The 15,853-nt window shown below is 39.1% G+C and overlaps 1 protein-coding gene across 25 annotated transcripts in view; it reads left to right on the forward strand.

Annotated features, from left to right (window-relative positions):
• Nucleotides 1-15,853, forward strand: part of TUT4 (terminal uridylyl transferase 4) — a 130,932-nt gene that overhangs the window by 108,865 nt on the left and 6,214 nt on the right. For 8 of the 25 annotated variants that reach the window (XM_077956901.1, XM_077956879.1, XM_077957000.1 and 5 more), the window contains 7 exons: nucleotides 99-276; nucleotides 543-590; nucleotides 678-760; nucleotides 7,728-7,843; nucleotides 9,078-9,301; nucleotides 10,003-10,103; nucleotides 13,984-14,431. In XM_077956901.1, coding sequence (XP_077813027.1) covers nucleotides 99-276; nucleotides 543-590; nucleotides 678-760; nucleotides 7,728-7,843; nucleotides 9,078-9,301; nucleotides 10,003-10,103; nucleotides 13,984-14,431 — 1,198 coding nt within the window. The remainder of the gene's footprint in view (nucleotides 1-98; nucleotides 277-542; nucleotides 591-677; nucleotides 761-7,727; nucleotides 7,844-9,077; nucleotides 9,302-10,002; nucleotides 10,104-13,983; nucleotides 14,432-15,853) is intronic. The other 17 variants (XM_028833781.2, XM_028833776.2, XM_077957003.1 and 14 more) reach the window with 6 other exon arrangements.

Here is a 15,853-nt window from a genome sequence, read left to right on the forward strand (position 1 = left end):
TATATGTTAACATTTGTTTAATTTAATAATTTTACTTGGTTTTGCTGTCCGTATTTTGGATAGTACTGTATAGACATTGTTCATTTTTTTATATGTAGAAAAAACGTTTACCTTCACTTGGAAAGAACACAGAATCATTAGGGGAGCTTTGGTTGGGACTGCTTCGTTTCTATACTGAAGAGTTTGATTTCAAGGAATATGTAATTAGCATTCGGCAGAAAAAGCTGTTGACAACTTTCGAGAAGCAGTGGACTTCCAAGTGCATTGCAATTGAAGGTAATCATTTAAGCTGATATTAATTCAGGAGCAACCAAAATTTGGTCAAGGAAATTGAGGGGAAAACTGAAATACATTAGGATTTGGAAGATTCTTCTTCTAGATTTTTATCAGTTTTCATCCTTTAATCTGTAATTTTAGAGGAAGAATTTGCTGGTTTGTATAGTCTTAGTACATATAAGTATTAGACTTTGGCAATGACTTCTGAGTATATTTTTATGGTACAATGAATGTAATTCTTAATCATTGATGTATTTCTTTTATAGACCCTTTTGACTTGAATCATAACCTTGGTGCTGGAGTTTCTAGAAAAAGTAAGTTTTAAATATAGATTTTCTCTGATTTTAAAACTCTGACTCATTAATGTCTGCATCTTTATTGTTTTCTTCTTTCTTCAATAGTGACCAATTTCATCATGAAAGCATTTATCAATGGAAGGAAACTTTTTGGTACCCCTTTTTATCCACTCATTGGCAGAGAAGCTGTAAGTTTACATTATATGAATTGAGAATCTTTTCTTTTTTTAAGTAGAACAAGCAGCTTAATCCTGTTTCCAAACTGATGTTAGATACAGGGAAAGAGATGGTCATAGCTTTGTATATTTTTTCTTATTGCATAGTCCATAATGAGATATATATTTTCCAAATTTTATTTGTTTAAATTATTTGTTAAATTCTGTCTTTTCCACTAGACTGTGAACCCCACGAAGACAGGATTCATGTCTGTAAGGTTCACCTTTCTATTTCCAGTACATACATAGTGTCTGGCGCATTGGATGTACCAAAGAAGCATTTGCTGAGTGAATGAGAATAGATAGTCAAGACTCTGGATTGTTGAATTTTAGGTGCTGCTCATTGTCCCTCTTTTATCTCCAGAAATCTTGATGAAAATGTACACATAGAAGACAAAACCAAAGAAATACTTTATTATTTGTTGGAGCTTCTCGGATTTTTGTATAGCTTTGGTAAGCTGAATTAGGTGGCATGGAACCGAGAAGTTTTCTTCTGCCTGAATTGGGTGGGCGAGTGTCACACATTCCTCTTGGTCTCATTCTGGTTTTTGGCCTGCTTTCTTATGGTTAAGGAGACTACAGGAAGTTTCAGCTTCAGAGCAAGAGACTTAGAAGAAATCTCAAGAAATAGAACAAATGTATTAGGGTTCTCTTAGAGGGACAGAGCTAATAGGATATATATATCCTATTAAATATATACACAGACACACACACACACACACACACATATATATATAGGAGTTTATTAAGTATTAACTTACGTGATCACAAGGTCCCATAATAGAGTGTCTGCAAGCTGAGGGGCAAGGAGAACCAGTCCAAGTCCCAAAACTGAGGAACTTGGAGTCCGACATTTGAGAGCAGGAAGCATTCAGCACGGGAGAAAGATGTGGGCTGAGAGGCTAGGCCCAACTTGCCTTTTCACGTTTTTCTGCTTGCCTTGTATTCACTGGAAGATGATTAAATTATGCCCACCAGATTAAGGGTGGATGTGCCTTCCTCAGCCCACTGACTCAAATGGTAATCTCTTTTGGCAACACCCAACAGACACACCTAGGATTAGTAGTTTGTATGCTTCAGTCCAGTCAAATTGACATTCAGTATTAACCATCACAACAAACATGCATTTACATTGCATCGTGAATGTTCTTGAACTTGTTCAATCCAATTTCAGGTGTCTTCTTTCTTGGGGGTAGAATAAGAAAAGCAGAGAGAAGTCTTATTTTCCCTTGGAGCACTGGTTTTCAGATACTTTTATTTTCTAGCCTCTTATGGGGTGATAATAATTACAATGGAGACAAATAAAATAAGAGTAAAATTTGAAAATGTAAAAAAATGACTGAAAAAAGGAAAACCTAACAATTTTTTTTTTGAGACGGAGTCTTGCTCTGTCACCAGGCTGGAGTGCAGTGGCACGATCTCAGCTCACTGCAACCTCCGCCTCCTGGGTTCAAGTGATCCTTCTGCCTCAGCCTCCTGAGTAGCAGGGACCACAGGCGCCCAACACCACGCCCAGCTAAGTTTTATATTTTTAGTAGAAGCGGGGTTTCACCATGTTGACCAGGATGGTCTCAATCTCCTGACCTCATGACCCACCTGCCTTGGCCTCCCAAACTGCTGGGGATTACAGGCGTGAACCACTGCATTTGGCCTAATTTGACTAATATTTTAATTGAAATAGAAACAGTGAAAAACAGACCAAAACACATATTATGATACACTGATAAAGCATTTTACCTGAGAATTGTGAGGAATCCAACTGTGTTTATATATGCATATGTTCAGTAGGAACCTCACAGTGTTGCATGCAGTCAGACCTTTTTGTTTATTTTTGTTTTTTTGATACAGGATCTTGCTCTCATCCCCAGGCTGGAGTACAGTGGTGTGCTCATAGCTCACTGCAGCCTTGGACACCTGGGCTCAAGTGATCTTCCTGCCTTTGCCTCCTAAAGTTCTGAGATTTCAGGCATGAGCCACCATGCTCAGCCCCATGTAGTGACCTTTTTTTTTTTTTTTTTTTGAGATGGAGTCTCGCTCTTGTTCCCCAGGCTGGAGTGCAGTGGCGCAATCTCAGTGCACTGCAGCCTCTGCCTCCCAGGTTCAAGTGATTCTCCTGCCTCAGCCTCGCAAGTAGCTGTGATTACAGGCATATGCCACTACGCCCAGCTGATTTTGTATTTTTACTAGAGACGGGGTTTCGCCATGTTGGTCAGGCTGGTTTTGAACTCCTGACCTTAGGTGATCCACCCACCTCAGCCTCCCGAAGTGCTAGGATTACAGGCGTGAGCCACTGTGCCTGGCCGAGACTTTTTAGTAGAATACTAAATTAGAGTCCTCGGTAAACTGGAAGTGTGCCCATTTTAGTTTATGCATACAAATTTTTAGTAATTCTTAATAATGCAATTTATTATAATTACATATAGATGTCAAAATCTTTGATTTTGAATGCCATTTGGGGCCTAGCAGAAGGGGCCCATGAGTCTGCTAATCATTTTTTGATTTACTTTATTCTCTTTCAAAAGTCACTATATAGTATTCCATAATTTGGATATACTAGTTTATCTAACTTCTTGTGATGGACATTTAGGTTATCTTCCTTGTATCAGTGTTATAACTTACACAGGTTGAGCATCCCAAATCTGAAGCCTGAAACTTAATGAGCACTGACATGACCCTCAAAGAAAATGCTCATACGGAGCATTTGAGATTTCAGATTTTCTGATTTGGGATGCTCAGCTGGTATAAATATAATGCAAGTATTCCAAAATCCGAAACACTTCTGATCTCAAACATTTCGGATAAGGTCGAAAATATCCTTGTACATAGTCTTTCATGCTTATATTTCATACCTATTTCACTCCTAGTTACTGAGATTATAACAGTATGCAAGATAGATTTGCCTTATTTCCCTAAATTAATGAAAGATAAAGATAAGTATATTTCATGTTCTTTCATCTTTCTTGTTCTTTCAGTTATTTTTCTACATCATTATATTCTCCTATATGTTGACCCATTTTGTCCATATCCATCAGCTGTCTTCTGTCATTTTTCTTCCCCATTTAACTTAGATTTTCTCTGCTCTCTAGCATATACTGTTGGTGGTGGGGTTTTTTTTGTTTTGTTTTGTTTTTGTTTTTTTTTGAGATGGAGTCTCACTCTGTCACCCATGCTGGAATGCAGTGGTGCTATCCCAGCTCACTACAGCCTCCGCCACCCAGGTTGAAGCAATCCTCCTGCCTTGGCCTCCCTAGTAGCTGGGTTTACAGGTGCAGCCACCATGCCCAGATAATTTTTATATTTTTAGTAGAGACAGGGTTTCACCACGCTGGCCAGACAGGTCACAAACTCCTGACCTCAAATGATTGCTCACCTTGGCCTCCCACAGTGCTGGGATTACAGGTGTGAGCCACTGTGCCTGGCCATCTAACATATACCTTCAATTCCTTTGTGCTGCAGTCCTTCCTGTGCACTCTTCTGTATTGTGCCTATATGAACTCAGCTATCCATCATGTGCCTGTCCTTGGGTAGCTGTACACTAATGGAAAAAAGTCAAAATGCTAGACAGTTTTAAGTATATAGTACAGTCATAAACATTTACTAGCCTCAGCTGGACTTTCAGTACTGTGTGACAGTCATATTTGTTTAGTTACCTTTAGCTCCTATTCTATTAGAACTATTTCAAATTTACCTATTTTACTCAAAATGCAGTATGTTGACCGGGTGTGGTGGCTCACATCTGTAATCCCAGCATTTTGGGAGGCTGAGGCGGGCAGATCACAAGGTCAGGAGTTTGAGACCAGCCTGGTCAACGTGGTGAAACCCTGTCTCTACTAAAAATACAAAAAAAAAATAATAACCGGGAGTGGTGGTGCGTGCCTATAGTCACAGCTTGGTTGAGGCAGGAGAATCGCTTGAACCCGGGAGGCGGAGGTTGCAGTGAGCCGAGATTGCGCCACTGCACTCCAGCCTGGGTGACAGAGTGAGACTGTCTCAAAAAAAAAAAAAAAGAAAAAAAAAAAAAAAAAAGAAGTGCTGTATGCCCTGCACTTTGTCCACCTTTTACCTCTGCCCTTCTCACTCCAGTGGATGCTTTTCCTCTGAGACAGTACATAGTATCAAATAAGTAGTCCTTTAGCTTTCTGCTACTAGATCTATAAATCTACCTGCATCTGTAGGTATCTCTCCTTTATGAAAGATTAGTTCTTACATATGTACTCTAGATTATTCTGTCTACTCTGAATCTTCATCTGTGAAAAGCGTTTTCAGTTAAAATACATAAAATGTCTTTGCAGATGAACATTTACAGATGAACAATTGCTCTCAGTTTTAATGATAGGGAACACTAACTTTGAACCCTAATTGAGTGAACTATCATCTGCCTCCAAAATAATTCTATTCTTCTTAGTAGTAAACTTATATTACAGAAGATTATATCTAATTATTACTATTAGCATATTTAACATTTCAATAAATTTTTTTATGGAAATTTGCTTTCTCTCATTATGTAAGTACCTATATTACATCTTTAATTTTGTCACAACACCTAAAAGATGTACTACCTGACTCTTTACAGAGTAAGTTTGCTGGCCTCAGGTGTAGGCCACCCTAACTGGGGTGGAAGGATAGAGAAAAGTGGATTCAAGAGATATTCAGCAATAGAATGTATACAACCTGGTCATTAATTAGAAGTGATGGATGAAAGAGAACAAGTTCAGGACGCTTCTTAGGTTTCTGTCTTAAGCAGCTGGGTGAATTAAGACCTTTATGTTGTCCTGGCAAAAAATAGGATGATGATTTTAATTAGCTACATTAATTTATCAATAGTGATGAAGAATTGTATCTTTTGTCTTTAAAAAAAAAAAAATAGGATGGGCATGGTGGCTCATGCCTGCAGTCTGTTACTTTGGAAGGCCAGGTCAGGAAGATCGGTTGAGGCCAGGAGTTCAAGACCAGCCTGGCCAACACAGCGAAATGCTGTCTCTAAAAAACCAAATAAAACCAAACCAAACAGCTTCATTGGAATAGAGTTCACATGATATACAACTCATTGTGCAATTCAGTGGTTTTTAATATATATATATACAGGATTGTGCAACCATCCCCATAATTTAATTTTAGAACATTTTCATCTTCTCTAAAATAAACCCTTGTCCTCATTAGCAGTCAGTTCTCATTCCCTCTCTTCCCCTCTTCTCAAACCACTAATCCACTTTTTGTCTCTGTAGATTTGCCTATTTTGGACATTTCATATAAGTTAAATGATATGATATGTAACATTTTGAAACTGGCGTCTTTCGTTTAGCATGGTGTTTTCAAGGTTCCTTCATGCTGTACCATGTATCAATACTTCATTCCCTTTTATGGCTGAAAAATACTCCATTTTATGGATACATTACATTTCATTATCCATTCATCAGTTGTTGGACATTTGAATTGTTTCTACTTTTTGGCTATTATGAATAATGCTGTTGTGAATATTTGTGTGCAAATTTTTGTGAGAATATATGTTTTTATTTCTCTTGGTATATATTTAATAGTGTAATTGCTGTGTCATTTTGATAAATTTATGTTTAACTTTTCAAGGAACTGTTTTCTAAAGTGGCTGTGCTACTTTACATTCCCACCAGCAATACATATGTGTTCTGGTTTTTCTACATCCTCACCAATACTTGTTACTGTCTTTTTAAAGCTATAGCCGTCCTATTGGGCGTGTCTCGTATACTTTTATCCTTGAGTTTAGGTAAATGTGAAAACAGCTAAGTGGACTTGTTCTCTTGCCTTCCAGAAGGATGGACACCATTAGGACCAACTAGTCTTTGTGACAGTGCAAAACTAAGCTAAAGTTTAGAAGGATAAGCATGGTGCAAAGATAAAGCAGAAATAAGTCTGGTTCTAAGACTTGGGAAAATTATTTACTTCTTTTTAGTTCCCTACCTTTTTTTTAGGTCTGTTCCTCTTTACATAATACATGTTACATGTTCTTAAAAAGCTGTATTAAATCCAATCATATTTCACATAAACCAGAGAATTGCTTTTTTTATTGTTGTTATTTACTTATTTATTTTTAGTTTTTGGAGACAGAGTCTCGCTACTTCATCCAGGCTGGAGTGCAGTGGCTGTTCATAGGCACAGTCATTATGTACTACAGCCTCAAACTCCTGGCCTTGAGTGGTCCTCCCATCTTAGCCTCCTGAGTAGCTGGGACTACAGACTTTTTTTGTCTCGCTGTGTCACCCAGACTGGAGTGCAGTGGCACGATCTTGGCTCACTGCAACCTCCACTTCCTGGATTCAAGCAGCTCTCCTGTCTCTTCCTCCTTAATAGCTGGGACTACAGGCACACACCACCATGCTCAGCTAATTTTTGTGTTTTTAGTAGAGAACAGGGTTTCACCATGTTGGCCAGGCTGGTCTCGAACTCTTGACCTCAGGTGATCCCTCCATCTCGGCCTCCCTAAGTGTTGGGATTACAGGCATGAGTCACTGCACCCAGCCTACAGGCAATTTTGTACAGAGAATAATTCCTTTCCAAAAGTAGCCCAATATAGCAGAAAGCATGAGTTTTGTTGTGAGATGGACTTAGCTCAACATCTTTTATCTGAGACTTAACCTATTTTTTTCTATGGGCAAATGACTTGAACTCCTGAATCAGTTTTCCCATCTGTAAAACAAGGATGAAAGTAATATCTACTTTATTGAGATTTTTCTTATTCATCTGTAGCATCTTTGTGTAAGGATGTAACTTGGTTAGTACTATTAGCAACTGTGATGATGATGATTGTGAATCTTATTTTCATATCATGGGTTTTACTTACAGTGAAACATTTGTTGCTGTTATTTTCTTTGTAAAAATAAACCATGTTTGCATCTTGGTCTTCTTTCCATTTGGATTCAAAAGTTTTATAGTGATTCCTCCTAGTAAAATTGCATTTTCTCCCTAGGAGTACTTCTTTGATTCCAGAGTATTAACAGATGGAGAACTGGCTCCCAATGATAGATGTTGCCGTGTGTGTGGAAAAATAGGCCACTACATGAAAGACTGCCCTAAAAGGAAAAGGTTGGCAAATGAATATATATCAACATTTTGAGGAAAATAAATGAGAGGCCAATTTGTAGCTATAATTATGTTCAGAAATGTTTAAGTGAGAAAGTTTAGGGTATTTAATTATACCTAAGGTAAATGTTCATTTGAGTGGAATTTTGTAGTAGGGTAAGATTTGTATGTGGTATAATAGTATCTTCTAACATTCATTTGTTCATTTATTCATTAATTCACTCAGTTTTTTTTTGTTGTTGTTTTTGTTTTTGTTTGTTTTTTGAGATGGCGTCAAGCCCTGTTGCCCAGGCTGGAGTGCAATGGCATGATCTCGGCTCACTGCAACCTCCGCCTCCTGGGTTCAAGTGATTCTTCTGCCTCAGCCTCCCAAGTAGCTGAGATTACAGGCGCGCACCATGAAGCCTGGCTAATTTTTAGTATCTTTAGTAGAGACGGGGTTTCATCAATGTTGGCCAGGCTGGTCTCAAACTCCTGACCTGGTGATCCACTGCCTTGGCCTCCCAAATTGCTGGGATTACAGGCGTGAGTCACCGTGCCAGCCAGTTTTGTCTTTTTTTTAATGAAGAAGCATTTATTGATACCAACTATGCGTTGGGAACTGTTCTAGGAGAAATAAAAGTGACCAAGACATTGGGTTCTTGCTGAGGATCTCACAGTCATGCAAACTGATAATTAAAATACAATTAATGGAATTCTTGAGATATATACTGTGAGCTATACTTACAGATCTTGGGGAATGTACATCTTCTATACTCCCTCAAAATACATCTACGAATTATAGTCTCCCAGGTTCTATATACTGTAGTAGGTCAGGAAGATCTCTTTCTTTTGTAAAACTAATATAAAAACTTGGAACTTTTGAGACAGAACAAACTTCCAGTTTCCATCACTGCTGTTTACTGACTATTAAATTTAGTCAAGACACTTACCTTCTCTAAGTCTCAATTTCTTTTTGAAACCAGAGATAATAAATATCAACCTCTAAGGATTGTTAAAGGTTTAAAAATTTGGTATTTTAAGAAATTTAATATAACGTTGTTTTACAAAACTACTAGAAAACCCAGTTCCTGCCAAAGGAGCAGGTATGCCATAATGTTTGTTCCCTTGCCTTCAGAAAGACGCATGAAACGGTGGGCATGCTAGTCCTTTTATTATCGTGAGAGTCCTGCATAGTTTAGTTTGTTCTGTGACTCACTTAATTTACAAGTCCCTAGCCCCACATTATTGGTATCAGCAGTTTACTGTTTAGACTAAAGAAGAAAGACAGTGAAGAAGAGAAGGAAGGGAATGAAGAAGAGAAGGATTCTCGAGACATTCTTGACCCCCGAGACCTCCACGACACTCGAGACTTTAGAGACCCCAGAGACCTCAGATGTTTTATATGTGGAGATGCTGGACATGTACGAAGGGAGTGCCCAGAGGTCAAGCTGGCCCGTCAGAGGAATAGCAGTGTGGCAGGTAAATAGAAAAGACCAAACATAGTTTCTGGTAGAAACGAAGTCATTTATGTTGCTTGCATGCTGAAGGACCCTAATTCCTCTCTATTGCAAACCTAATTGTATGATTTTGGACCTTACAATTTCTTAAAGAGATAAAATTTAGACAATGAGGCGTTTACTTTGAATAGTACTTGGGTAAGTTCATTATCAAGGTCTCCACAGTCTGTTATATTCAGTTATCTCCCTTTAAGTATTCTTTGGAGGGTTTTTGTTTTTTTTTTTGAGACAGAGTCTTGCTCTTGTTACCCAGGCTGCAGTGCAGTGGTATGATCACAGCTCACTGCAGCTTTGACCTCCTGGACTCAAGTGATCCTCCCACCTCAGCCTCCCAAGTACTAGGATTACAGATATGAGCCACTGCACCCAGTCATAAAGTATTTCTGAAATAAATCTGTTGTCTCCTTTAGAAAAGCAGATGACATTTGTTCTTGTTTCTAGGATCAGTGTATTTTTTTTCTTGATCTGCTAGATTGAAAAATGGCTTTTGAAAGTAGCTCAGTTGCTACAAGTCCTTCACTAATATATTCAAGGTTTAAAAGTCTAAGTTTATAGAATTGCAGAGATATTTGAGATTCTTTTACATAAGAAGGGAGTTTATTTATTGTCATTTCTCTGCTACTTTCCTTATCTGTTGATTTTCTTTGTGATGCCTTCTCTTAGCAGCCCAGCTGGTCCGCAACCTTGTAAATGCTCAACAGGTGGCTGGTTCAGCTCAGCAACAGGGTGATCAGTCCATAAGGACTAGACAGTCCTCAGAATGTGTAAGTACTCTGCCTGTGAATGTGCTAGTCTTGACTGATGATAGCAGTATCTTTAATGTGTTTTCTCTCAGACTGGCAAATACAATCTTCCAGATTACATAGTGCTTTGTATATATGTCCTTGCTAGGCACATAAGGTGGAGTGAGCATTCCTTTTGGAATAATGTAGATTTGGGTTTCTGTCTACAGAGAAGCTACTTAATTTACATGAGCCTACTCTTCAGTTGTACGATAACTACCTAATAAGATGGATTAAAAATAAGGTAATGACTTTGAGGTTTCAGACTTTGCTTAGTGGAAAAATATCAGTACCATTAATAAAAATAGACATAAAAATTGAGATGTTTTAGGCATTTAGTGTTGTTAGGTCAATATGTACATGGCATTTTGCTTGCATGAAACTTCTGTCTTCTCATAGCTTGACCTGTGGATACCTAGTGAAATACACCCTGTAAAAAAACAGTATTGAATGAGAATTTAGACTCATAAGTTTATGTTACTATTTTTTCTTTAAGAGGGAGTCTCGCTCTGTTGCCTATGCTGGAGTGCAGTGGCACATTCTTGGCTCACTGCAACCTCCTCACCCCTGGGATCACGTAATTCTGTCTCCATCTCCTGAGTAGCTGGACTGCAGGCAACGCTGCCACGCCCGGCTAATTTTTGTATTTTTAGCAGGGGTGGGATTTCACCATATTGGTGAGGCTGGTCTTGAACTCCTGACCTCAGGTGATCCACCTGCCTCGGCTCCCCACAGTGCTGGGATTACAGGTGTGAGCCGTTGTGCCCAGCCCAGACTCATAAGTTTAATATTAAGTTTGCTGAGTTGCTCTTAACCTTTGTATAAATCTATATTCACCTTGTACTTCTTAATAATTACTCTAACACTCTAAATCTGACATAATGTTCAGTGCTTTACACTTAGCAAATTTAATCCTGCGAGTGGCCAAGTGAAGTGGTAGGTATTAGTATCATCAAATTTTACAAACTGGGAAACTGAGAATAAGAGAGTATAAAAATCAAACCGAGGTCTTTCTAGCGTCAAATCTGTTAACTGTTTAACATGCTAAATCTAATGTGATTTGTGTTTTAGAAAAAACTTTCAAGTATTCGAAGAGTATTAGGGAGAATCTTTGGAAAACATTTAGGAAATTTTCCACCCTCATCTCAAACACTTGAATACCTATTATGTGCCTGATACTTTCATAAACAACAATAATCACATTTAATGTAGTTAACATTTGTTGAGTGTAAACTATGTGCTTATACATGCATTCATTCTTTATGATTATAAAATATTTCAAAAGTACAGAAAAGTATAGAAAGTAAATCTCTATCATTACCAAGCTTTAACAGTTTTTAACATTGTTATTTTAGCTTTATTAAAAAATTACCCTCAGTTGAAACCCCTGTACATTCTTCTTCGATCCCATTCCTATCTTAAAAGCTTCTTTATCATCCTTCCGTTGTTACAGAAATGTGTCTGCTATCTTGAACTTGGTGGTTATATGTTCCACATGCATTGTTCAGTTAATCTTCTCAAAAACCTAAGGCAAATTCTGATTATACTTTACAGGTAAAGAAACCGAGGTTCAAGTTCCTTGCCTGACTTCAATAGACACTTGGAATCGGAACGTGAACCCTCAGGCTCTCTGTCAGCAAAACTTATGCTCTAACCACTTTTCTGTGCTGTCCTAATTTTCGTTTTATGCCGCTAGTCCTCACTTTTCTCTCACCTGTGCTTTCGGAAAGAGTCTGTCTAATGGACACTACTACTCTTATGTCTAACAAAGCACTGCAACATGTCTAAAATATAGTTAATCTTTCCTTCCAACCCCCAGGACTTGCTTCTTCCTCCTGTGTTTTATATCTCGTTGAATGATCCCATTTTCTGTCTAATTTCCAAAACTTTTCCCTTTCCTTCAACCTTTGTATTCAGTCACTAAGTCCTGTTGTTTCTGCCTTTGAAAAAGCTAGGTGTGGTGGCTCACTCCTGTAATCCCAGGACTTTGGGAGACTGAGGTGGGCGGATCACTTGAGGTCAGGAGTTTGAGACCAGCCTGACCAACATGGTAAAACCCCATCTCTGCTAAAAATACAAAAAATTAGCTGGGTGTGGTGGCAGGCAACTTGTCATCCCAGCTAGTTGGGAGACAGGCAGGAGAATCGCTTGAACCCAGGAGGTGGAGATTGCAGTGAGCGGAGATTACACCACTGCACTCCAGCCTGGGCAACACAGTGAGACTATCTCAAAAAAAAAAAAAAAAAAAAAAAATCTCACAGCCATTTGCTTCCCTCTCTCCCTGTTTATATTTCCTTAGCCTAGGCTACTATCATCTCAGGACTGCTTTATTATAGCAGCCTCCTAATCGGTTTCAACAACCTTTTAATTTTTACCTATTTATTCATTCATGCAATTGTGAGACAGGGTCTTGCTCTGTTGCCCAGACTGGAGTGCAGTGGCACAATCACAGCTCACTGCAGTCTCGACCTCCCAGGCTCAGGTGATTCTCCCATGTCAAACTCCAGAGTAGCTGGGACTAGAGGCACGCACCACCACACTTGGCTAATTTTTGTATTTCTTGTAAAGATGGGATTTCGACATGTTGCCCAGGCAGGTCTCAAACTGTTGAGCTCAAGTGATCTGCCTGCCTCAGCCTCTGAAAGTGCTAGGATTACAGTCTTGAGCCACTGTTCCTGTTCTCTCATCAGCCTTTAAAAAAAAAAATTCTCTATTTTATTCTTATTAAACCAGAATAATCTTTCTAAAGTTCAGATTGATCATGTTCCTTACCTGTTTAGAACCCTTCAGTGGTTTACCACTGCACATAGGATATAGTCTAAATTACAAGGCTTGTAAGACACTTCATTGTGTTGCCCCTGTTTAGCTCTTCAGCCTCAGCCATTCCCCTGCATTATACTCCAGTAATATTAAACTTCTTTCGGATTCCAGTTACTTTAAAAAGCCACGTATTTTCATACCTCTAGACCTTCAATCATATTGAACACTCTTCCTCTCCCCTTATCTCTCCCTTCTTGTATCAGACTGATTTCTGTTTACCCTGAGTCTCAGTTAAAAGGTCACTTTTTCTGGGAAGCTTTCTTTGATTTCTCTTCTCCCCTTCTCCCAAAGTGGCTTTAGGTGTTCTGCTCTGGGATTTCATTATATAGTTGACCCTTGAACAAAACAGGTTTGAACTGCGTGGGTCTACTTATACATGAATTTTTCGCAACAGATTGTGGTTGGAAAATACAGTATTCCCAGGATGCAAAATCCAAGTATTCAGAGATCCAACTTTTTGTATATATGGGTTCTGTAGGGCTGACTGTGGGACTTGAGTACAGGAGGATTGTGGGGGTCCTGGAACAAATCCCCTGCATATCCTGAGGGACAGCTGTACACTATACATTCTTTATCATAATACTCGTTATACTTACTGTGATTGCTTATGTAATCTTTATCTGCTCCCCTCCTTACCCCCTTAAACATTGAGCTCCATCAGGGCATACTTGTTGGTATTACATTTTTATTACCTAGAACAATACTCAGTACATAATTGATACAGGAAATACTTGTTGAGGGACTGAATGAAAGTGACTATGAGATATTTAGATGGAAGACTTGAGTTTGCAGTGGGAAGTATGTGTTCTGCATGATGGGAACTGTGTCTGGGCTCTCTTTTCTTTGGACAATAAAAAGATTTGTGAGGCAATACCTACTTGAGAAGGGGGTTTGAGTACCTTGGGAAAAACTCATTATTTGTTATGATATACATCATAAAGTTCTGTTTTATAAAGTTTTTAATTTTGTATTTTATCTCTACTTTTATAAAATTAAGATGTTTATAACTTAATTTTAAAATGTTTTGTGGTTTTTTCTGCAGTCTGAATCACCATCTTATTCTCCTCAGCCTCAGCCATTTCCACAGAACTCTTCCCAGTCAGCTGCTATTACCCAGCCTTCATCTCAGCCAGGATCCCAGCCTAAGCTTGGCCCACCTCAGCAGGGAGCCCAACCTCCCCATCAGGTCCAGATGCCACTGTATAACTTTCCCCAGTCACCACCAGCTCAGTATTCTCCCATGCACAATATGGGATTGTTGCCAATGCACCCTCTCCAGATCCCTGCCCCATCCTGGCCCATCCATGGCCCGGTGATCCACTCTGCACCAGGCAGTGCCCCCAGCAATATTGGCCTGAATGATCCCAGCATCATCTTTGCACAGCCTGCTGCCAGACCTGTGGCAATCCCTAACACGTCTCACGATGGACACTGGCCCCGTACTGTGGCTCCGAATTCCCTGGTGAACAATGGTGCCGTGGGGAATTCAGGTAATCCTTCCTTTTCTTTTGTATCTGTCTGTAGAAACAATGTGAGGAAAAAGAAGGAAAGCAGTATTTGTGGAGGGACAGTACAGGATTAGATAAAGATTAAGAATATGAACTCTGGATTCAGACTGCCTGGATTTGAATCCTGGCCCTGCCATTTATTATGTAGTGTGGGCAATTACTTAATCTCTTTGTGCATTGGTTTCATCTGTAAAATAGGCCATCTAACTCACAGGGATGTTGTAAATGTTAAATGATGTGTAACACACGTAAATGTTAGCTATTATTTTAGTATTTAAAAAAATTTTCACTGCCACCCTGTTTGGTGTATTATTTATTATACAGTTGATAAAATTGGAGAGTTAAGTAACTTAACTGTCTTACTGTCACGGTTAATAATGGTAGGTTGGCCTGGCATGGTGGCTCATGCCTGTAATCCCGGCACTTTGGGAGGCTGAGGCAGGTGGATTACCTGAAGTCAGGAGTTTGAGACGAGCCTGGCCAGCATGGTGAAACCCCATCTCTAGTAAAAATACAAAAATTAGCTGGGCGTGGTGGTGGGCGCCTATAATCCCAACTATGTGGGAGGCTGAGGCAGGAGAATCACTTGATCCCAGGAGGCGGAGGTTGCAGTGAGCCGAGATTGCGCCATTGCACTCCAGCCTGGGCAACAGAGCAGAAGTGTCTCAAAAAAAAAGACCAAGGAAACCAAAAAAATTTATAGTAATGGTAGGTCCAAGACTTAAACTAATTTCTTTGTTCAAAACTGTGCTGCCGCGCACCCTAGACACTATTACTTCTCAGTAAGGAACAATTCTTTAAAAAAGAAAAAAGCATTAATAGCATTTAAAAAATATTTTTTTTCTGATATCTAAGTAATACATGTTCATTATAGAGTATTTGAGAAATAAATCATCTGTCTCAATTCCTAGACATAAATACTAAGGAATATTTTGGTGTATTACCATTCAGTCATTTTTTTTTAATTGCCTATTTAAGAAAATAGTTGATACGTGCTGTAAATCTAGTTTTATATCCAGCTTTAAGATATACGTACACACACACACACACATATGCATATGCATATAAATACTTACACACTTACACATATACACACAGGCTGGCATGGTGGCTTACGCCTGTAATCCCAGAACTTTGGGAGGCTGAGGTGGGCAAATCACTTGAGGCCAGGAGTTTAAGACCAGCCTGGCCAACATGGCAAAACTCTTGTCTCTATTAAAAATACAAAAACTAGCCAGGTGTGGTGATACACGCCTGTAATTCCAGCTACTCAGGAGGCTGAGGCGGGAGAATCACTTGAACCCAGGGAGACAGAGGTTGCAGTGAGTTGAGATCATGCCATTGCATTCCAGCCTGGGCGACAGAGTGAGACTCCAAAAAAAAAAAAAAATATATATATATATA

Source organism: Macaca mulatta, chromosome 1 (genome assembly GCF_049350105.2).
Source record: "Macaca mulatta isolate MMU2019108-1 chromosome 1, T2T-MMU8v2.0, whole genome shotgun sequence".
In the NCBI taxonomy this organism is placed as follows: Eukaryota; Metazoa; Chordata; class Mammalia; order Primates; family Cercopithecidae; genus Macaca; species Macaca mulatta.